Source organism: Pongo pygmaeus, chromosome 20 (assembly GCF_028885625.2).
Source record: "Pongo pygmaeus isolate AG05252 chromosome 20, NHGRI_mPonPyg2-v2.0_pri, whole genome shotgun sequence".
NCBI lineage: Eukaryota > Metazoa > Chordata > Mammalia > Primates > Hominidae > Pongo > Pongo pygmaeus.
Window position 1 is genome coordinate 10,794,039 of NC_072393.2, and position 22,407 is coordinate 10,816,445.

At 55.6% G+C, this 22,407-nt stretch overlaps 2 protein-coding genes and 1 non-coding gene across 5 annotated transcripts; 1 reads left to right on the plus strand and 2 right to left on the minus strand.

Annotated features, from left to right (window-relative positions):
• The first annotated feature begins 267 nt into the window (after positions 1-267).
• On the plus strand, positions 268-9,473 carry ATG4D (autophagy related 4D cysteine peptidase). 2 transcript variants are annotated; one of them, XM_054463893.2, is made up of 10 exons: positions 268-708; positions 1,188-1,271; positions 1,362-1,535; positions 2,931-3,207; positions 3,281-3,345; positions 4,976-5,106; positions 7,958-8,036; positions 8,106-8,182; positions 8,265-8,384; positions 8,951-9,473. In XM_054463893.2, the coding sequence occupies exons 1-10, from the start codon at positions 474-476 to the stop codon at positions 9,131-9,133; spliced, it is 1,425 nt and encodes a 474-aa protein (XP_054319868.1). In that variant the 5' UTR covers positions 268-473; the 3' UTR covers positions 9,134-9,473. The 2 variants fall into 2 exon arrangements, with proteins under 2 accessions (XP_054319868.1, XP_063514050.1); XM_063657980.1 differs by having other exon boundaries at positions 572-708; positions 1,114-1,271.
• On the minus strand, positions 7,097-7,156 carry LOC129021282 (U7 small nuclear RNA). The gene has a single exon (XR_008496009.1). It is a non-coding gene; the product is annotated as a U7 small nuclear RNA (small nuclear RNA).
• KRI1 (KRI1 homolog) lies at positions 9,151-22,187 on the minus strand. 2 transcript variants are annotated; one of them, XM_054463891.2, is made up of 19 exons: positions 22,016-22,187; positions 21,830-21,903; positions 21,046-21,151; positions 18,866-18,974; positions 17,923-17,977; positions 17,799-17,848; positions 17,305-17,401; positions 17,139-17,216; positions 16,447-16,583; positions 15,947-16,073; positions 15,750-15,845; positions 15,450-15,620; positions 14,247-14,322; positions 14,062-14,150; positions 13,859-13,985; positions 13,642-13,772; positions 11,384-11,448; positions 11,165-11,263; positions 9,151-10,357 (listed from the first exon to the last, which is right to left on the minus strand). In XM_054463891.2, the coding sequence occupies exons 1-19, from the start codon at positions 22,185-22,187 to the stop codon at positions 10,021-10,023; spliced, it is 2,196 nt and encodes a 731-aa protein (XP_054319866.2). In that variant the 3' UTR covers positions 9,151-10,020. The 2 variants fall into 2 exon arrangements, with proteins under 2 accessions (XP_054319866.2, XP_063514049.1); XM_063657979.1 differs by lacking the exons at positions 21,830-21,903; positions 22,016-22,187 and having other exon boundaries at positions 9,608-10,357; positions 18,866-19,269; positions 20,547-21,151.
• Positions 22,188-22,407: the final 220 nt, after the last annotated feature.

Sequence of the window (22,407 nt, forward strand, 5' to 3'; positions counted from 1 at the left end):
GCGCAGTCAGTCTCACCTGGGCGCCTGCCAGGAGGTCAGTCCTGGGCCCTGGCGGGCAGGACTAGGGGCGGGGCCAGGGGCGGGGGTTCCCCAGCTCTGCTGCCTCCGATAAGGGCCTGAAGGGGCTGTCGCGCTCCTGGCGGTGTGATAAGGAGGGCGTGGGGAGGCCGCGGGGAGGTGTCGGGGTTTGAGGTCCCCGCCTGGCGACCCGGGATCGGGGTAGGAAAGGCAGCTGGGGCGGGGCGGGGCGGGGCGTCTGGCTTGGCCACGCCCACCGTCATCCGGGGTCCTGGCCCGCTAAGATGGCGATGGGTACGGTAGCAGCGGCGGCGGCTGTTGCCGGGCCCGGGACCCTGGGGACGGGGGCCGAGTAGCGCCTTCCCCGGGCCCCGTGAACCGGCTGCGGGTCGCCCTTGGGGGGCAGCGGCCGCAGCCCCCCACCCGGGCCCTCGGTCCGCCCTCCCGGCGCGTCCATGAACTCAGTGTCGCCGGCCGCCGCGCAGTACCGGAGCAGCAGCCCGGAGGACGCGCGCCGCCGGCCCGAGGTCCGCAGGCCGCGGGGTCCCAGAGGCCCAGACCCCAACGGCCTGGGGCCTTCCGGAGCCAGCGGCCCCGCTCTTGGCTCTCCCGGGGCTGGCCCGAGTGAACCGGACGAAGTGGACAAGTTCAAGGCCAAGTTCCTGACAGCCTGGAACAACGTCAAGTACGGTGAGGAGGGGGCCCAGAGATCGTGGGGGGTGTCGGGGGCCGTTGAGGAAAACCAGACCCCGGTCCTGCCAGTTATCCCACCCTTGTTCCCGTCCTGAGTCACCTGTGGGTCCCCTCCCTGCCCGGCCCAGGGTGGACCTGTGGCAGGTCCAATAGACAGTGTTTTCAAGCTCCGCCCATTCCCCTGTGTGACCTTGAGCAAGATCCTTTGCTTCCTGGCGCCTCCGTTTTTGCCCCTCTCTGTAAAATGGGTACAATAATCAGAACTGCCTTCCTTCATCCTGAATTGATGGTGGACACTCCTGTAGCTGTCACTGGGGGCCCCACCTCCGACTTAGAGGGCTATTGCACGGAATCCCCAGAGCTACCCCGGAGATAGGAACTAGGATCGTGCCCATTTCACAGATGGGGGAATGGAAGCGCTGTTGCTGTCATGCAAGTGCTTCATCTCGCTGGGCGCTGCCCCTACGTCTCCCCAGGTTGGGTGGTTAAAAGCCGGACCAGCTTTAGCAAGATCTCCAGCATCCACCTCTGTGGTCGCCGCTACCGTTTCGAGGGCGAGGGTGAGCTGGTGGTTGGGACCAGGGTTGGGGGAGGCCTCCCCACGCCCGCCCGAGTGTCCCTGGTGGCAGCTGACAGACCCACTCTTGTAGGTGACATACAGCGTTTCCAGCGGGACTTTGTGTCCCGCCTGTGGCTCACATACCGCCGGGACTTCCCGCCCCTTCCTGGGGGCTGCCTGACCTCAGACTGTGGCTGGGGGTGCATGTTACGTAGCGGCCAGATGATGCTGGCACAGGGCCTGCTGCTGCATTTCCTGCCCAGAGGTGAGCCATGGCGGGGAAGGGGTGCACTAGGAGTACAGGGTCAACTGCCATATCAGCAGTATTAGAATTACTTGCAAACTAAGACTTCAAAGTCACGTTAGAATTGTGTGTCAAGTAAATTTTGGAGAGATGAGAGTTGTTTATAAGAGTTTCAGCTGGGGTTGGTGGAAACGGTGGCTCATGCCTGTAATCCCAGCACTTTGGGAGGCTGAGGCTGGTGGATCATGAGTCAGGAGTTCAAGACCAGCCTGGCCAAGATGGTGAAACCCCATCTCTACTAAAAATACAAAAATTAGCTGGGTGTGGTGGCGGGCACCTATAATTTGGGAAGCTAAAGCAGAGAACTGCTTGAACCGGGGAGGCGGAGGTTGCAGTGAGCCGAGATCCGTGCCACTGCACTCCAGCCTGGGTGGCAGAGCGAGACTCAGTCTCAAAAAAAAAAAAGAGTTTTGGCTGGGCACTGTGGTGCATGCTTGTAATCCCAGCTACCTGGGAGGCTGAGGTGGGAAGATTGCTTGTGCCCAGGTGTTCAAGGCTGCAGTGAACTATGATCCTGCCACTGCACTCCAACCCGAGTGACAGAATGAGACTCCAACAATAACAGGTCGAGTGTGGTGGCTCATGCCTGTAATCCCAGCACATTAGGAGGCTGAGGCAGGAGGATCGCCTGAGCACAGGCGTTCGACACCAGCCTAGGCCACATGACAAGGCTCCTGTCTCTACAAAAAAATTTTAAAAATTAGCTGAGTGTGGTGGCATGTGCCTGTGATCCCAACTACTCAGGAGGCTGAGGCAGGAGAATCTGTTGAGCGCAGGATTTAGAGGCTGTAGTGAGACGTGATTGTGCCACTGCACTCCAGTCTGGATGACAGTGAGATCCTGTCTTTATTTATTTATTTTATTTATTATTATTATTATTTTTTGAGACTGAGTCTTCCTCTATCATCCTGGCTGAAGTGCAGTGGAGAGATCTTGGCTCACCGCAACCTCTGCCTCCCAGGTTCAAGTGATTCTCTTGCCTCAGCCTCCTGAGTAGCTGGGATTACAGGTGCCCGCCACCACACTTGGCTACTTTTTGTATATTTTTTTTATTAGAGAGGGGGTTTCACCATGTTGGCCAGGCTGGTCTCGAACTCCAGGCCTCAAGTGATCCGCCTGCCTTGGCCTCCCAAAGTGCTGGGATTACAGGCATGAGACACCACGTCTGGCTGAGATCCTGTCTTTAAGTAACAAAAAGTAAATAAATAAAGAAGGATAAGTATACGTTTCAGGAATATGTAAATTCTGTTGAATTACGGGGTTCAGGAGCATTCGCATTGTGTGCGGTGCATGTGTAGATGGGACCTCTGCCCCACACACACTAGCACTGTTTGACTATGTGCTCCATTCCACCAGACTGGACATGGTCCGAGGGCACGGGCCTGGGCCCCCCTGAGCTGTCAGGGTCAGCCTCTCCCAGCCGGTACCATGGGCCTGCCCGCTGGATACCCCCACGCTGGGCCCAGGGTGCCCCTGAGTTGGAGCAGGAACGCCGGCACCGGCAGATTGTGTCCTGGTTCGCCGACCACCCCCGGGCCCCCTTTGGCCTACACCGGCTGGTGGAGCTTGGGCAGAGCTCAGGCAAGAAGGCAGGTGACTGGTATGGGCCATCGCTGGTGGCACACATCCTCAGGTGAGGGCCGCTGCAGGGATCACGGGAGTTGCTGGGTACCTGCAGGCACTCAGGCCTTCCCTCCTGCCCCCAGGAAAGCCGTGGAGAGCTGCTCCGAGGTCACCCGCCTGGTGGTGTACGTTTCTCAGGACTGCACAGGTAAGGGGCTGGGAGCCAAGATCACAGGGGTCCCACCCTGAGCCAGACTCTGCCTCACCCGATTCTTAGAATGCATCTTCCTCAGACGCTGGAACAAGTTGTGGGGCAGAGGGACACTGGGGAAGGATGCAAGGCCCGTGCAGTGGGAGATAGTCCCTCTTCTCTGTCTCTCCCTCTGGAACAAGAAACTTCAGGGGCTTCTCCTCGAGTGATAGAATAGAGACATAAGGCCAGGTGTGGTGGCACATACTGTAGTCCCAGCTACTCAGGAGGCTGAGGTGGGAGGATTGCTTGAGCCCGGGAGTTCGAGGTTACAGTGAGCTGTGATTATGCCGTTACACTCCAGCCTGGGTGACAGAGTAGGATCCTGTCGAAAAATAAATAAAAAAAAAAAAGAGGCCAGGCGCAGTGGCTCACGCCTGTACTCCCAGCACTTTGGGAGGCCAAAGTGGGTGGATCACCTGAGGTCAGGTCACTCTGTCACCCAGGCTTCAGTGAAGTGGCACGATCTCGGCTCACTGCAACCTCCGCCTCCCGGGTTCAAGCGATTCTCCTGCCTCAGCCTCCCAAGTAGCTGGGATTACAGGCACACACCACCATACCAGGCTAATTTTTCTATTTTTAGTAGAGACAGGGTTTCACCATTTTGACAAGGCGGGTCTTGAACTCCTGACCTCAGGTGATCCACCCACCTTGGCCTCCCAAAGTGCTGGGATTACAAGCTAAGCTTGAGCCACTGTGCCCAGCCCCTGTAATTTTTTTTTTTTTTTTTTGAGACAGAGTCTTACTCTGTCACCCAGGCTGGAGTGCAGTGGCACAATCTTGGCTCACTGCAACCTCCGCCTCCCGAGTTCAAGTGATTCTCTTGCCTTAGCCTCCCAAGTAGCTGGGACTACAGCCACGTGCCACCATGCCCAGCTAATTTTTTTTTTTGTATTTTTAGTAGAGTCGGGGTTTCACTGTGTTTGCCAGGATGGTCTCGATCTCCTGACCTCGTGATCCGCTCCCCTCGGCCTCCCAAAGTGCTGGGATTACAAGCGTGAGCCACCGTGCCCGGCCACCTCTGTAAATTTTTTATGCAAAATTGTAGGTGTTTGGGAAAAGATTCGATTTTCAGAGAACCGTATCTCCAAAATGGGTCTAATCTACTTCTGTGGGAGCATGAAATGGGCTTACATAGCTGCAAGGCAGGGGGCAGGAGAATGGGCCCAAGTAAAGGGGACTGGAGGAGGAGGGACACACCAGGATGTTTGGTTTAGGGGCCGAGTGCCCAGTGCTCCAGTTTCTGTATTGGCAAACCGAGGCATGGAGTCACTGAGGACCTGTCAGGCATGGGGCTGGGGAGGAGCTTGAGAGAACAGTGTCTACCTCTCCCTGCTGTATATACTTTTGGTCTACATCGCAGGGCCTCGGTTGCCCACTCTGTAAAATGGGGATGTCCACACCTGCCTGGAGGTCCTGGGATTTTCTGGGGGTGTTTGGGGGGCACTAGAATGATGATTTTGGTTAGTGATGACAGTGTTGCCCTCTGAGAAATTGCAAGGTTGAGGTTGAGCCCCTGGGGTTAGAGGGCCATGCTGGGGCTTGAAGGGTGGCAAGAAGGTGACCTGCTGCTGTCCCGTCCCTCCAGTGTACAAGGCGGATGTGGCACGCCTGGTGGCCAGGCCAGACCCCACAGCCGAGTGGAAGTCTGTGGTCATCCTGGTGCCCGTGCGACTGGGTGGCGAGACTCTCAACCCCGTGTATGTGCCCTGCGTGAAGGTAGGTTCAGCTGAATTCTAGGACGCCTCCACCTGGGAGCCCTCCAGACTTGTTCAGTTTGGGTTAGGGCTGCTGATTATGCAGCCCTCATCCCTTTTTTTTTTTTTGAGATGGTGTTTCGCTCTTGTTGCCCAGGCTGGAGTTCAATAATGTGATCTCAGCTCACTGCAACCTCTGCCTCCTGGGTTCAAGCGATTCTCTTGCCTCAGCCTCCCAAGTAGTTAGGATTACAGGCATGCGCCACCACGCCCACCTAATTTTGTACTTTATAGTAGAGACACGGTTTTACCATTTTGGTCAGGCTGATCTTGAACTCCTGACCTCAGGTCATCTGCCCTCCTTGGCCTCCCAAAGTGCTGGGATTACAGGCGTGAGCCACTGCACGGGCCATCCCTTTTTTTTGAGACAGAGTCTTGCTCTTTCGCCCAGGCTGGAGTGCAGTGGCACAGTCTTGGCTCATTGCAACCTCCGCCTCCCGAGTTCAAGCAATTCTTCTGCCTCAGTCTCCCAGGTAGCTGGGACTACAGGCACGTGCCACCACGCCCGGCTAACTTTTGTATTTTTAGTAGAGACGGGGTTTCACCACGTTGGCCAGGCTGGTTCTCGAACTCCTGACTTCAGGTGATCCACCCACCTCAGCCTCCCAAAGTGCTGGGATTACAGGTGTGAGCCACCACACCCGGCCCTTCCCTTCTTTTTTTATACTATGCAGTACCTGCTATGTGTGCTCCCCACTGTCCCGACTGCTGGGGATTCAGAGGGGAACAGAACAGGCAGGAATTCTGAGTGTGCCCGCTGGGAGCAGACCTTCTGATGGGAGGATGCTCAGCAGTGGCTGTGTAACCAAAGTAGCATCACTGCTTGGAATGAAGACAGGCACAGTGGCCCAGGCCTGTAATCCCAGCACTTTGGGAGGCCGAGGCAGGAGGATCATTTGAGACCAGCCTGGGCAACATAGTGAGACCCCCATCTCTACACAATATTTTTTGAAAACAGAGTCTCACTCTCTCGCCCATGCTGGAGTGCAGTGGCACCGTCTTGGCTCACTGCAACCTCCGCTTCCCAGGTTCAAGCAAATTTCCTGCCTCAACCACCCAAGTAGCTGGGATTACAGGTGTATGCCACCATGCCTGGCTAATTTTTGTATTTTTAGCAGAGATGGGGTTTCCGCATGTTGGCCAGGCTGGTCTCGAACTCCTGACCTCAGGTGATCCACCCACCTTGGTCTCCCAAAGTGTTGGGATTACAGGCATGAGCCACTGCACCCAGCCTCTACACAAATTTAAAAAAACAGTAACCCAATGAAGGGTAGATGAGGGTAGCAGCAGAGCCTAGAAAAGCCCCTCTGCAGCCACCAGGCAAATGAGGAGCCAGAGGAGAAGTGCTCCAGGCAAAAGGAACAGCAAGACAGAGACCCTGAGGCTGGAAAGTCCCCTATGTATTTGCATCCAAATAAAAGCCAGTTTTCCCAGTGGCCCACAGAGCCCGGCACTATTTGACCGCACCACCTTCTTGAAGTCATCCCCTGCCTTGACCGCATATCCTCCTCCCACACTCTGCTGCAGCCACAGGGGCCTCCTCACCTATTTCAGACACTCCCACCTCAGGGCCTTTGCACTTGCTGCCCCTGCTGCTTGGAGCGCTCTTTGAGCAGTGATGCATGTGGCTCCTTTTGTTTTTTTTTTTTGAGACGGAGTCTCGCTCTGTCACTCAGGCTGGAGTGCAGTGGCGCGATCTTGGCTCACTGCAAGCTCCACCTCCTGGGTTCACGCCATTCTCCTGCCTTAGCCTCCCGAGTAGCTGGGACTACAGGCGTCTGCCACCATTCCTGGCTAATTTTTGTATTTTTAGTAGAGATGGGGTTTCGTTGTGTTAATCAAGATGGTCTCGATCTCCTGACCTTGTGATCCTCCTGCTTCGGCCTCCCAAAGTACTGAGATTACAGACATGAGCCACTGCTTGGCTCCTGTTTTAAAATATTTTTTGCGTGGGGGGTTTTCCAGTGAGAACCAGAAAACCTGAGACAAATTCTAAAAGAGCTGTAATGTTTGACCTCCTTACTTAAAATCACAAGGCTCCCTTCCCTCTTTTATTCTTTTCCATATAGTTATCACCTCTAACACATGAGATAAATCATGTAATTGGCTGGGCGTGGTGGCCCACGCCTGTAATCCCAGCACTTTGGGAGGCAGAGGCAGGTGGATCACCTGAGGTCAGGAGTCCAAGACCAGTCTGGCCAACATGGTGAAACCTCGTCTCTACTAAAAATACAAAAATTAGCTGGGTGTGGTGGTGGGCGCCTGTAATCCCAGCTACTCGGGAGGCTGAGGCAGGAGAACTGCTTGAACCCAGGAGGTGGAGGTTTCGGTGAACCAAGATCGTGCTACTGCACTCCAGCCTGTAATCCCAGCACTTTGGGAGGCCGAGACGGGCAGATCACCCGAGGTTAGGAGGAGTTCCAGATCAGCCGTTTTTACTAAAAATACAAAAAATTAACCCGGGCATGGTGGCAGGTGCCTGTAATCCCAGCTACTCGAGAAGCTGAGGCAGGAGAATCGCTTGAACTTAGGAGGCGGAGGTTGCAGTGAGCCAATTGGGCCACTGCACTCCAGTCTGGGTGACAGAGTGAGACTCCATCTCAAAAAAAAAAAAAAAAAAAAAAAAATTTATGTAATCATCTTCCTTGTTAGTCTCTCACACTACTCACACTAGGATGTCAGCTCCTGAGGGCAAGGGTTTTGTGGTCTTGATCACTGCTGCCCTCCAGAGGCTGGGTTCTCACAGAGGAGGTGTTTGCCAAGCGTTTGTTGAGTGGCTGCCTGACAGCACCTGCCTACCCTCCTCCCTGCAGGAACTCCTGCGTTGCGAGCTGTGCCTGGGCATCATGGGCGGGAAACCGCGACACTCACTGTACTTCATTGGCTACCAAGGTAGGCCCACCCCCTCCTCACTCCCCCCACCCCCCACCGCACCCCTACTCACACCTGTACCCCCTGCAGATGACTTCCTGCTGTACCTGGACCCTCACTACTGCCAGCCCACTGTGGATGTCAGCCAGGCCAACTTCCCCCTGGAGGTGAGTGGGAGCCCCAGTGTGTGTTGGGGCTGTGACGGGTGGGCAGCCAGGCCTCTGAGCCTCCCTCATCTGTCTGCCCCAGTCCTTCCACTGCACCTCGCCCCGCAAGATGGCCTTTGCCAAGATGGACCCAAGCTGTACTGTGGGCTTCTATGCTGGAGACAGGAAGGAGTTTGAGACACTCTGCTCAGAGCTGACCAGGGTGAGCAAGAGGAAAGCTGGAGTGGCGTGAGGGGGGTGGTCGGGCAGGGCTAGGGGTGAAAGAGGAACAGAGGCCTCAAGTCCAGCAGAGCTGGGGTGCTGCTTCCGGGCTAGGGGTCCTAACCTGGGAAATGTGAAGAATGTCCACCCCTGAAAAGGTGGGAATGCCAAAGCCAACTGTTATGTCAAGGCATCACCCCTTGGAGGCAGCTGTATCCAGGAGCTCAAGTGGTGGGAACCCTCCCTATCTCTTGGCCCTGCTGTCCAAACAGGGCTCTACCCTTATGGGGGCAAGAGATGGCCACCAGCCATTCTGGGCACCCCACCCTGTGGTCACTGGAAGGAGAACGTGGGTTTTGCAGCAAAAATCCCAGGACTGTCAGTCTTTGGCTGAGCTGGGTCACATGCTCATGGCTGAGCCAATCACTGTGGCCAGGGGATGGAAGGTGCTGATCCGCTGCTCTGTCCTGGAGAGGTGGTCCTGAGAAGCACCTGCTAAATAAACCTGGGCTACGGAATATGGCTTGGCTCTGTTTGTGGCTGAGCCTGTCTCCCTCCTCTCACCAGGTCCTCAGCTCCTCCTCAGCCACGGAGCGGTACCCCATGTTCACCCTGGCCGAGGGCCATGCTCAGGACCACAGCCTGGACGACCTCTGCTCCCAGCTCTCCCAGCCCACACTCCGGCTCCCTCGCACAGGGCGGCTCCTCAGGGCCAAACGTCCCAGCTCTGAGGACTTTGTGTTTTTATAAAGGGAGGGGATGAGGGGAAAGATGCAACACTATTTATTTTTTTATTTATGTCATGTCGGGTGTGGGATCTTGAGCTCTGGCAGTGATGGTACTTCCTGTTCTCAGCCCCTCAAGCCCAGCTGCAACCAGTCTGGGGCCATTCAGCCAGGGACAGAGCCCATGCACCTGTCTCCCACCAGCGGGGCCCTCCTGGCAGGGTAGGGAGGGAGGACCCCGGGCACCCCCCTCAGGGCCTGACTCACGTACTGTAGTTTGCACTGGACGCCCGGGCCCTCCCTGTCCCAAAGCCCCCTTGGGGAGAACTGTGGCTGCTGGGGGCCAATAAAGCTGTGTGACTTGATCATGGGTATGGCTGAGCGCAGCGTTCTGAGGGGATGTGGGGTCTGGGAGGTGTCTTCGAGGTGAGAGTTCCAAGTCACGGGAAGTTTAAGTCAGCCTCAGTTTCCACATCCATAAAATGGGACAACTTCCTTACCCGCAGCTACACGTGTTTTTTAATTTTTTTTTTTTTTTTTTTTTTTTCCCCCCAAGAGACAGGGTCTTGCTTTGTTGCCCGGGCTGGAGTGCAGTGGTGCAATCATAGCTCACTGTAGCCTCAAACTCATGGCCTTAAGTGATCTTCGTTCCCCAGCCTCCTGAGTAGCGGGGACTACAGGAATGTGTCACCACATTTTGTAGAGATGGAGTCTCACTAAGTTGCCCACACTGGTCTCCAATTCCTGGGCTCAAGTGATCCTTTCACCTCGGCCTCCCGAAGTGCTGGGATTACAGGCGTGCCTGGCCACAGATGAGAGGTTCTCTGCAGCAGATAGTACTTGTGGGTGCGAGACCTGTCCAGGGCTTGATTTGAGGGGAGGAGCCTGAGGCCCCTGCCTGCTCCCTGCTGCTCAGGAGCTGTTCTTGGGCCCCTGTTGTTTCCTCCGCTGCCGGCCCAGCTGGCGGAAGTGCAGCCGTTTGGGGTTGAGGCCAAAGGCCTGCAGTCTCTGGCGGCTGAACTCGCGTCCACCAAGCATCACAGTGGGGCCCAGCAGCCGTGCCTTCTTGGCCCTCCTCCGCCTCTGGGGGGCTGGCTTCTTGTGGGGTGATACAGGGGCTTCCTCTTGTGCTGGGGGACTCTCCGGCCGGGGCCGCTTCCCGCCAGCCCCATCAAGGGCTGGCAGCTGCCTCTGTGGGCCGGCTTCGTCTCTCTGTGGCTTCCCTGTGGCTTCCGCGGGTGTCTCTGCCCTGAGGGAGAAAAGTCAGGGCTCAGCCCAGGCCTGTCAAGATCAGGCCCATTCCTGAGCATGCATGCCCCATTTTACAGGCGGGGAAAGGAGGGACATAGTGAAGCGGCTGCACAGCGACCGAGGGCCTGCCTGGGATTCAGACCTGGGTCTCAGGCCAAAGCCAGAGCTTTTCTATGGAACCCAAAGGCTAGATTGTGAGACTGAGGATTCTGGTATTTGTGCCTGGGCCTGCCCTAAGCTAGTCACATCAATTAACTCATTTTAGCTTTTTTTTCCTTAGAGACAGGATCTTGCTCTGTCGCCCAGGCTGGAGTGCAGTGGCATTACCATAGCTCACTGCAACCTCCAACTCCTGGGCTCAAGCGATCTTCTCGCTTGAGTCTCCCAAAGTGCTGGGATTATAGGTTGGAGCACACACCTGGCCTCATTTTAGCTTTAAATAAACTGTGTGCTTCTATCACCCCTGCCTTCTAGACTGGGTGAAAGCAATCCTAATAACAGCTAAAACCTATGGGGCATTTACCATATCTTAATCACTTTACGAGAATTAACTCATTTCATCCTCAGCAACCTGATAAGGCAGAACCGTCTCTATCTCCATCTTATGAGAAAGAGGCCCAGAGAGGGGTAGCGACTTGCCCAAGGTCACACAACGTTGGTGCCCATGTAGGATTCGAACCCAGGTCTCAGAGCGGGGGGCGGCGCTGCATTCCCAAAGTCATGCAACAAGAGGCTGACAGAGTCAAGACTCAAGCCTGGGCCTGACAGGCTCCCCACCCACACTTCCCCAGCCAGCACTGCTTACTCTTCTCGGCAGAGTGACTTGAAGACCTGCCGCTTTTTCCATGAGTTCTGGGCCTTCTGGCTGTACGCCCGCTTGTCCCGCAGCTCCTCCTGCTCTGACCTGCAGTCAGATGCCCCTGTGTTGGGTGCTCTGGGAAGTGCCCGGGGCTGCCCGCCCTGCCCGCAGCGCACCTGGCTCCGCCCTGCCCCCTGCGCACGTGGCCCCGCCCCACCCCATCACCTGTACATGCAGGTCTTCTTCAGGGAGCACCACCGGTTCAGCTCCTTATCGTCAGCAGCGAGGATCTGCATGGGAAGGGAGTGGGGACCTGCTGTGCTATTGCCCAGGCGGGGCCTTCCCTGAGCCTAAGTCACGTCATTAGTCAAAACGGTAATGCCGCTACCACCCAGCAGGGTTGCCGTCATGGCCAGAGACAGCTGATCTCTATAGAGGCCAATGATTTTTGTAGAGGTCAGCAGATGGGGTAACCAAGGCTCAGAGAACGGATGCTTGCCCTAGGCCACATGGCTGGGAAGTTGGCTGAATTGATTCCAGTTTGAGCCCCAGGGCCCTTGAGCTGTCACCCATACCCGGCCATCCCCAAAGCCTCAGAACGGGCAGGGGTCGCTGCCAACCACCAGGCTTCCTAATTACATATGAAGCTGTCATTCCCAGCCTCCAGGCCTGTTTCCAAACCTACTGGAAGGCCATCAGAAAGAGGAAGTGAGTGAATGCCGATGGTATAAGCTCAGTACACACTGGCTATTTTTACTGACCATGAAAACAGTCATGCACCTTCAGCCGTCATCAATCAGGCATAGTAGGTACCCACAGCCTGCCAGGTGCCACACACTTTGGTCTCATTTCTGTTCCTTCCATAGTCACCAAAGTTGGGGTGCTATCAATTATTGTCTCATTTTACAGATGGGGAGTTGAGGCACAGATCGGGGAATCATTTGTCCAAAGACATAGCTGGTGAGCAGCCAAGCCAGGGCTTGAACCCACCTAGGCCCCCTGGTTCCAGAGGACACCAAGTCTTTTGCTGAGACAGGGTATCACTATGTCACCCAGGCTGGAGTGCAGTGGCAGGCTCACAGCAGCCTCAACCTCCTGCACTCAAGCAATCCTCCTGCCTCAGCCTCCCAAGTAGCTAGGACTAGATCTCCCTATGTTGCCCAGGTTAGTCTCAGAACTACTGGGCTCAAGTGATCCACCCGCTTCAGCCTCCCAGAGTACTGGGATTACAGGTGTGAGCCAGCATGACCAGCCCTGCTACCAAGTCTTACCAGCCAGACTGCTGCTGATACATACTGACAGGAATAAAAGTAATATTGGCTGGGCCTGGTGGCTCACACCTGTAATCCCAGCACTTTGGGAGGCTGAGGCAGGCAGATCACATGAGGCCAGGAATTTGGGATCAGCCTGGCCAATATGGTAAAACTCATCTCTACTAAAACTACAAAAATTAATTGGGCATGATGGCACATGCCTGTAGTTCCAGCTACTCGGGAGGCTAAGGCAAGAGAATCATTTGAACCTGGGAGGCGGAGTTTGCAGTGAGCCGAGTTTGCACCACTGCATGCCAGCCTGGGCGACAGAGCAAGACACTGTCTCAATCAACCAATCAAAAAATAAACAAAAATAAAAAGTAATATTGGCTGGGTGTGGTGGCTCACACACAGAATCCCAGCACTTTGGGAGGCCAAAGCAGGAAGCTTGTTTAAGCCCAGGGAGTTCGAGACCAGCCTGCACAACACAGTAAAATATCATCTGTACAAAAAATATTTTTAATTAAAAAAAATTAATTGGGCATGGTGGCACATGCCTGTAGTCCCAGCTACTTGGGAGGCTGAGGTAGGAGGATCAATTGAGCCCAGGAGATTGGCACCACTGCACTCCAGCCTGGGTGACAGAGAGACACTATGCCTCAAAAAAAAGAAGTAATATTTACAGGGCGTGCCATGGGCGAGGCACTGTTTTAAGCCCCCACCTTGTAGAAGGCAGTAATATTACCTTTGAGACAACGTAATGTTATTAGCACTGTCATTAGGACTATTAGCATTTCTTTTTTTTTTTTTTTTTTTTGTGCTCTGTCACGCAGGCTGGAGTGCAGTGGTGCAATCTCGGCTCATTGCAACCTCTGCCTCCTGAGTTCAAGCGATTCTCCTGCCTCAGCCTCCCAAGTAGCTGGGACTACAGGCGCCTGCCACCATGCCTGGCTAATTTTTTTGTATTTTTAGTAGAGACAGAGTTTCACCATGTTGGCCAGGCTGGTCTCAACGACCTCAGGTGATCCACCTGCTTCAGCCTCCCAAAGCGCTGCGATTACAGGCGTGAGCCACCGCACCCAGCCCAATATTATCATTTTCAAGATGAAGAAACAGCCTGCCATGTTGTGGCATTTCTGAGCAACAGAGATCGGGACTCAGGGCAAGCTTTCCACCCCTCCGGCATACCTGGTGCCCCCTGCAGTGTCCCTGCCCGCCCGGGGCCCCTACCTCCTCAGTGCTGAGGCCAAAGTCGCAGGGCACCACTGTGCGGTACTTGAAGCGACAGGGCAGGTCGTCGATGATGTCCTCGTAGTCCAGCCGGTAATACTCATCCAGGTACTCCTCAAATGTCTTGTCCCCTGCTCGAGACAGAGCCAGGCTGCTGGGCTATGCCAGGCCCCGCGGAGCCCCCTGCCCACCCACGGTCTGCCCACCTGGGCCTCACCGGGTTCAAACACGGGTTTCTCCTGCCCCACGGCCGCGGCGAAGGGCGACTTGCGCTTCTTCTTGCCCATCGAGGGGGCCTCGCGCTTTTTCTTCCTCGGCTGGCTGGGGTCGTAGTCGGCGTCCATCTGCCAGGACGCACAGGTCAGATCCCACCAGCCCTACGTCAGGGCCTCTGGGAATCCCTCAACCCGTGACACCTACATTGAAGTTGGGGTCCTCACAGTGCAGCTCCTGCTGGCTCCAGTCTCCCTCCTGCTCAGGCCCGTCCCACGTGTCCCAGTTCCAGTCGTCTGGATGCAGAGAGAACAGACAGATGGGGCCAGGGTGGGACCTTGGGCTTCAGGCCCAGTCCCCAATCCCCAGCCCAGTGCCCCAGCTGATCTCACCTTCAAGCCCTTCTTCTTCCTCAAATTGTGGCTTGTCCTCCTCCACGGCCCCGTAGTACTCGTCCCCAAAGCACTTCTGCAGGGTCAGGGCTGGGGGTTACCGGGGCCCACTCGAGACAGAGGAGCTGAGCCCCCCACGATGCCGCCAATGACCCCCTCCCTTGGCAGCTTTACTCCTGCAGCTAGGGCTCCGCACAGCCCTCCCAGGACCTATCTCTTGAGGTGGGAGGACCTGCACGTCCAGGATCCTCCGCCAACTCCCCTGCTCTCTACCCTGTGACGTACTGGCCGCCATTCAGTTCCACACATCCACAGTTCTTCGCCTTCCTACCCGTCTTCACCCCTGCGGTGCCCATCACCTGGTGCACTACTCACGCCCCAGGTGTTTTTTTTTTTTTTTGAAACAGACTTTCGCTCTTGTTGCCCAGGCGGGAGTGCAATGGCACTATCTCGGCTCACTGCAACCCTTGCCTCCCGGTTTCAAGCAATTCTCCTGCCTCAGCCTCCGGAACAGCTGGGATTACAGGCATGTGCCACCACGCCCGGCTGAGATCTTTTTCTTTTTGAGACAGTGTCTCACCCAGTAGCCCACGCTGGAGTACAATGGCGCGATCTTGGCTCACTACAACCTGCACCTCCCGGGTTCAAGCGATTCCCTACCTCAGCCTCCCGAGTAGCTAGGATTAGAGGCGCACGCCACTACACCCTGGCTAATTTTTTGTATCTTTAGTAGAGATGGGGATTCTCCATGTTGGCCAGGATGGTCTCAATCTCCTGACCTCGTGAGCCGCCTGCCTTGGCCTCCCAAAGTGCTGGGATTACAGGCGTGAGCCACCGCACCCGGCCAGGTCTTTTTTTTTTTTTTTAAAAACAGAGTCTCCCTCTGTCACCCAGGCTGGAAGGCAGTGGCATGATCTCAGCTTACTGCAACCTCTGCCTCCCGGGTTCAAGTGATTCTCCTGACTCAGCCTCCCAAGTAGCTGAGATTACAAGCATACACCACCACACCTGGCTAATTTTTGTATTTTTAGTAGAGATGAGGTTTCACCATGTTGGCCAGGCTGATCTCGAACTCCTGACCTCAGGTGATCTGCCTGCCTTAGCCTCCCAAAGTGCTGGGATTACAGGCGTGAGCCACCGTGGCCAGTGAGAGCCTTGTTTGTGTGAGCTCAGCGTCATGTTAGGCCGGGATGCGGGCCGCACCTGCATGAGCTGGTCGTGCTGGGCAGGGTCAAAGTCGTCTTCAAGGTCCCCCTCCTCGAGGCCCAGCGTCTCGTTGCCTGTTACTTTCCGCAGCTTCTCCAGCTTGGCCAGAATCTCCTTCCTCTTCAGGTTCTTCAGCTGCTTGAGCTCTTCCTGCTTCTTCGCTTTCTCCTGCAGGCCAGGCAGAGGGAGGGGGCATGGGCTCTCCTGCAGGGCTGGGGGTCCTCCTGCAGAGGGAGGGGGCATGGGCTCTCCTGCAGGGCTGGGGGGTCCTCCCCAGCTGTCCGCCCCCACACTCACCCTCTTCTTTCGCTCCCGAGTCTCTTCCCTCTTCTCCTTTCTGCGCTCATCCTTACGGCGCACGGAGGACGCGATGCTGCGTGGGTAGGTCTTGACCTAGGCGCAAGCAGAAAAGCCCAGAAGGGCCACAGAGATGATGTGGGGTTCCCTGGGCCTGGACCCTGGGGGCCGAGTCCTCCCCAGCCCCAGCCACATACCGATGCTGAGTCCGGCTCCTCGAAACGGAAATTGTACTTCTGTTCAAAGTCCTCCTGTTTCTTCAGAAACAGCTCCCCCTCGTCTGAGGAGTCATCCACAGCCAGCTGGACTGGGGGGCCGGGGACCCTGAGGGGCAAAATGTGGTGATGCCAGGGAGCCAGCCAAGTGAGGTCGAGCCCCCCTTTCCTGCACGCCTGGGTACGAAGCGTATGAACTCATTTAATCGTCACAAGAACCCTACAAGGTGCACGCTGCTATTGTCCTCATTTTACAGATGCAGAAACTGAGGCATGAAAGTCTTGAAGCAGAACCAGGATTTGAGGCAGTGCCACCTGGCTCTAGAGCCTACACTCTGTGGTTCTGCCTTGCAGAAGACTAACTGCCACCATCGGTGAAAAAAATACACACGTGGTGCCCTCTGCCTCCTGGCCAGTGCCGCCTGGGAATACTTCATGAAGCGCACCCAAAATCTAGGCCCTGGGGAGACGCAGTGGCTCACCGCTCCTCTTCCTCCTTTTCCTCCTCATCTTCCTCCTCCTCTTCCTCCTCCTCGTAGCGTTTGTTGAGGATGTAATCCCGCAGGAACCGCTCCCCTTCATCCAACTCAGGGTCGTTCCAGTATTCCTTGAGATGGGTCTGGGGGTGACAGGAGACAGGACTCTGGTCAATGGAGGACCGGGAAGGAGGGCAGGCATGCTCACCACATGGACCTCACAGCCAGCCTCTGGAGTAGGTGACATTAGCCCCATTTTGGTTTTTTATTTTTTTTTATTTCGAGACAGGGTCTTACTCTGCCATCCAGGTAAGAGTACAGTGGTGCGATCATAGCTCACTGCAGACTCAACCTCCCGGGCTCACAAGATCCTCCCACTTTAGCCTCCCAAGTATCTGAGACTACAGGTGCATGCCACCATGCCTGGCTAATTTTTTCATTTTTTTGTAGAGCAGTTTTGCTATGTTGCCCAGGCTGGTCTCAAACTCCTGGCCTCAAGCAATCCTCCTGCCTTGACCACCCAAAGCACTGGGATTACAGATGTGAACCACGGCACCCAGCCTATCCCCATTTAAAGAGATGTAGCTGAGGCCCAGAGATGGACATATCCCATCTTCAGAGGGTTACTTTCTGTAAACAGGTTGGATGGACGCAGAACACGTGGTCTACTCCATCAGCGACCATGCGTGAGAACTCACCAGTTCCTTCAGGGAATCTGGGTTCCGAATCTCTTTCTGTCCCTTCAGCCACTCGATGTAGTCAGCCTCCTCCTGGGCCTGGGGGAAAGCTAGCACTGAGCATTCACAGATGCCCAGCCACCCGTCACCCTGTCCCCCAGCAGTCCAGTCAGGCCCCAGTACCCACCTTCTCCTGCCTGGTTTTGGCACATTTCTGCAGCAAACTGGAGCCGCCCTCCCCAGCACTGTCCTCGTCCTCACTGTCCTCCACAAATGCCCGGAAGCTGCCCACGAGAGAAAACAAGCCTCAGGACAGGCAGACTGGCCCCTGTCTGCAGCCCCAATATTTATTTTATTTTGTAGAGCTGGGGTCTCACTATGTTGCCCAGGCTGATCTTGAACTCCTGGGCTCAAGTGATCCTCCCTCCTCTGCCTCCCAGAGCCCTGAGATTACAGGCGTGAGCCACCTCACCTGGCCGGCTGCCCCAAGATTAACTCCATTTACTAAGCCCTGAGCTCTCCTCTCAACAAGCTCAGAGCAGTGCTGTGATGTTATTAACCCCGTTTAACTGATGAGGAAACTGAGGCACATAGTGACAGAGCTCAATTTGAACCCGTGCCTATCCAACCCCCGAGCCTCAACTTTCCTCCATTGGGCCATTCCCACCCACCCAGCCTCACCTTTCCTTGAGCTGTTTCTGTTCTTCCACATAACTTTGCGACGAGGTCTCCTGCAGAGAGGGCGGTAGGTCTCAGGCCAGCCCCAGGCCCCTCAGCCCCCCGACCCAGCCCTCACCCCACCCACCTGGAGTCTGTGATTGGAAGTCTCCCCGTCTGAGTTCTCCTCGTCGACGTATTTGCTGTAAAGGAAAAGTGGGGTCTTCAGAATGTATCTTCCAGGGCCCGCCTGTCCCCACGCCCATGCAGAGCAGCTATTCTAAGCAACAGCTGGCGCGGGTGATGGGAGGGCTATGGAATCACTGAGGCTCCTGCTCTCAGGGGTATCTGCGATTCTAGTGAGTTTGCAGCATTTTTTTTTTAGTTTTATTTTTTCTTTTCCAATCATGGGTGACAGCATTTCTTTTTTGGAGCCAGGGTCTCGCTCTATCCCTCAGGCTGGAGTGCGGTGGCATGATCTCGGCTCACTGCAACCTACACCTTCCAGATTCAAGCGATTCTCCTGCCTCAGCCTCCCCAAGTAGCTGGGACTAGAGGCACCTGCCACATCTGGCTAATTTTTGTATTTTTAGTAGAGATGGGGTTTCACCATGATGGCCAGGCTGGTCTCAAACTCCTGACCTCAGGTGATCCACCCGCCTCAGCCTCCCAAGGTGCTGGGATTACAGGCATGAGCCACCATCCCCGGCCTTTTTTCTTTTTGAGACAGGGTCTTATTCTGTTGCCCAGGCTGGAGTGCAGTGGCCTGATCATAGCTCACTGCAGCCTCCATCTCCAGGGCTCAATCCTCCTGCCTCAGCCTCCTGAGTAGCTGGGACTACAGGTACACATCATCATGCCCAGCTAATTTTTAATTTTTTTGTAGAGGCGAGGTATGTTGCCCAGGCTGGTCTCAAACTTCTGTCCTCAAGAGATCCTATTGCCTCAGCCTACCAAAGTGCTGGGATTACGGGCATGAGCCACCATGCCCGGCCCAGGTTGCCAGCTTTATTCCCTCTCCTGCCCCTAAGACCCCCACAGACCTGACAGGGCTGGGAACCAGGGGGTGGGGATGTAGGCCTTCTCCATACCCTGCCTTCTCCAACATAACCTTCCTCTCGTAGTCCTTCAGGTACATGGGCCGCACTTTCTTCTGCTTCTCCAAGGCTGCTGGCTCCTCCTGACTGTCTGATGACGATGCTGTTAACCCACCAAAAGACACTGCCATCACCCACAACCCCCTTCTTTGCCCTGGCAGAGAATCCCACAGGGCAGGGCCAGGTTAGACAGAGGATTCAAATCCCAAATCCACCAATTCCCAGCTGTCCAAGAGTATTGTGCTTGTCACCATCTGGTGGGGTTGGGGTCACTCAGTCAGTAATTCCTGCTTTATTATTATTGTTGTTATTATTTGTTTACTTATTTTTTTTTGAGGTGGAGTCTCATTCTGTTGCCCAGGCTAGAGTGCAATGGCATGATCTCAGCTCACTGCAACCTCTGCCTCCCAGGTTCAAGCTGTTCTCATGTCTCAGCCTCCCAAGAAGCTGGGATTACAGGTGCCCACCACCGTGCCCGGCTAATTTTTATATTTTTAGTAGAGATGGAGTTTCTCCATGTTGGTCAGGTTGGTCTCGAACTCCTGACCTCAGGTGATCCGCCTGCATCGGCCTCCCAAAGTGCTGAGATTACAGGTGTGAGCCACCGCACCTGGCTATTATTATTATTTTTTTGAGACAGAGTATTAATCCATTGCCCAGTGCATGGCGTGATCTCAGCTTACTGCAACCTCCGCCTCCCAGGTTCAAGCGATTCCCCTGCCTCAGCCTCCTGAGTAGCTGGGATTACGGGTGTGCACCACCACGCCCAGCTAATTTTTGTATTTTTAGTAGAGATGGGGTTTCACCATGTTGGCCAGGCTGGTCTCGAACTCCTGACCTCAAGTGATCCTCCCAAAGTGCTAGGATTACAGGCATGAGCCACCACGCCCAGCCTGATTAATTATTATAATTAATTTTTTTGAGAGTTGGAGTCTTACTCTTGCTCTGGCTGGAGTGCAGTGTCAAGATCCTAGCTCACAGCTCACTGCAGCCTTGAACTCATGGGCTTAAGCAATCCTCCCACCTCAGCCTCCCAAATACCTGGGACTATAGGCACACACCAGCATGCTCAGCTGAGTTCTGAATCGTTTGTAGAGATGGGGTCTTGCCGCCAGGCACAGTGGCTCACGCCTGTAATCCCAGCACTTTGGGAGGCCAAGGCGGATGGATTACCTGAGGTCAGGAGTTCAAGACCAGCCTGGCTAACATGGTGAAACCCCGTTTCTACTAAAAATACAAAAAAATAGCTGGGTGTGGTGGCACGCACCTGTAATCCCAGCTACTCAGGAGGCTGAGGCAGGAGAATTGCTTGAACCGGGGAGGCGGAGTTTGCAGTGAGCCCAGATCATGCCATTGCACTCCAGCTTGGGCAACAAGAGCAAAACTCCATCTCAAAAAAAAAAAAAAAGAAAAAAGAAAGAAAGGCTGGCTGGGCGCAGTGACTCACGCTGTAATCCCAGCACTTTGGGAGGCCAGGGTGGGCGGATCACCTGAAGTTGGGAGTTCGAGACCAGCCTGGCCAACATGGAGAAACCCTGTCTCTACTAAAAATCCAAAATTAGCTGGGCATGGTGGCATGTGCCTGTAATTCCAGCTACTCAGGAGGCTGAGGCGGGAGAATCGCTTGAACCTGGGAGGCAGAGGTTGCAGTGAGCCGAGATCGTGCCATTGCAACCCAGCCTGGGCAACAAGAGTGAAACTCCATTTCAAAAAAAAAAAAAGAGAGAAATGGGGTCTTGCTATGTTGGCCAAACTGGTCTCAAACTCCTGGCCTCAAATGACCCTCCAACCTCAGCCTCCCAAAGTGCTGGGATTAGATGCTTGAACCACCTGCCCAGCCTGGTGGAGTTGGAATCATTCAGTCAGCAATTCCCACCTTGAACAGTGCCAAGGACACAAGTCATTAACCCCACCACCAGGTAATAACCTAGGCTCTGCTAAGGACTTGTGACTTGTGAAGCAATTCATTCAATAGTCAAAACAGATGAATTGTGTAAACTGGGTAAATCCCAATCTATCCTTAAAACAGCCCTGAGGGGAGATGCTACCGTTAGATATACTTTACAGACAGGAAAAGAGGCTCAGAGAAGTCACTTCTCGGAATCCACAGTCAGGAAAGGACCCCGGATTCTGCTCCTGAGGAAGGAGAGGTTTAGACAGGAGTGGCCCCGGACCTGTTCTGTTATAGAAGGTGGCATCTTTCTGATAAATGCGGGGGTCCTTCTTCTTCAACAAGGAGAGCGTTTTGTAAAAGTCCCGCTCCTGCTGGGGGTCAAATTCCTAGGGCAGGAAAAGGGTTGGGGATAGATTTCAGAAGGGAGATAATAAGAGCCCTGGCGCCAGCAGGTGAGCTCAGCGTAGGGATTAGGATGGAAGGGGGTGGATCTGGCTGGGGAGAGAGGCAGGTGGTCAAACAGCAGGAGGGAGAGGGGCCCTCTTGGGGTGGGCAGGGGCAGGCCACAGGTAGGTACAGGATATGGGTAGAGGAAAGTGAGGGGCAAGGAGAAGGCAATTCCTAGGGAAGACAAAGACTTGACAAGGGGCAGGTGGGCTGAGGGCACAAGCGAGACAGCGGGGAGGGGCTGGGCCAGGCCGCACAGTGGGGCCAGGATCAGGGCTGATGTGAGAAGTTGGGCGCCCCACGTGGCGCAAGTACACTAAAAAATGGCTAGACTCTTGAGGATGACAGAGGAAAGGGGGGGTTCTTGGGGGACAGAGTCGCCCCACACATCAGAGTGGGCAGGTGGATCGTGGCAGGGGAGAGAAAATAACGGGGATTTGGCTCCCCTGGGGAAACGGGGGCGCTGTCTGTCCTTCATGGGGTGGGGAGCAGGGGATGGTACGCTCCCACAGGGCGCTCTGGGGTTGGGGGTTCCCCCCCAGTCTACATCGGGGTCGGGGTGCAGTGGTGAGGGCTTGGACGCCTCCGCACGTCCAGGACGGGGCGGGGACGCGCACCACGCGCTCGTCGCTGGAGGCCGACTCGGAGCTGGTGTCGCTGCCGCTGTCCCGGTCCCCGTAGCGATCCTTCACTGCGGGACACAGACGGGATGCCCCCCAGGTCAACCGGTGGGGCCACTCGACTCCCCACTTCCCAACCGGCCGGCGCGCGCAGGCTCCCGCGCGCATGCGCCCCGCACTCACGCCGCTGCAGTTCCTCGCGCTCCCGGTAGCGGTTGTACCGCGCGGCAAACGCCGCGTTCACCCGCAGCTGCGACCACCCGCGCGGTTCCGGCATGGCGGCTCTGTGGCCCATTGCGCACGCGCATTGAGGCAGCCCTGAACGGGGCGGGGCCGCCCTCGGTCCCGCCCACATCCGCTTGGAAAAGAGGCGGACCGCTCCTAAACCCGCCCCTGGCTTTTCCGGGATCCCTTTCGCCTCATCACCGCAGTCACCGCCCACGGCTACGCCCCTGCGGGGAAGGCCGCGGCCACCGCCCACCCGCCCCACCCCCTGTGCTCAGGGCACCCAGCTGACATCTGGGGGCCCTTTCTCCACTCGCGGTTTCCTGCTTCCCTTCCGTTCCGACAGCGAA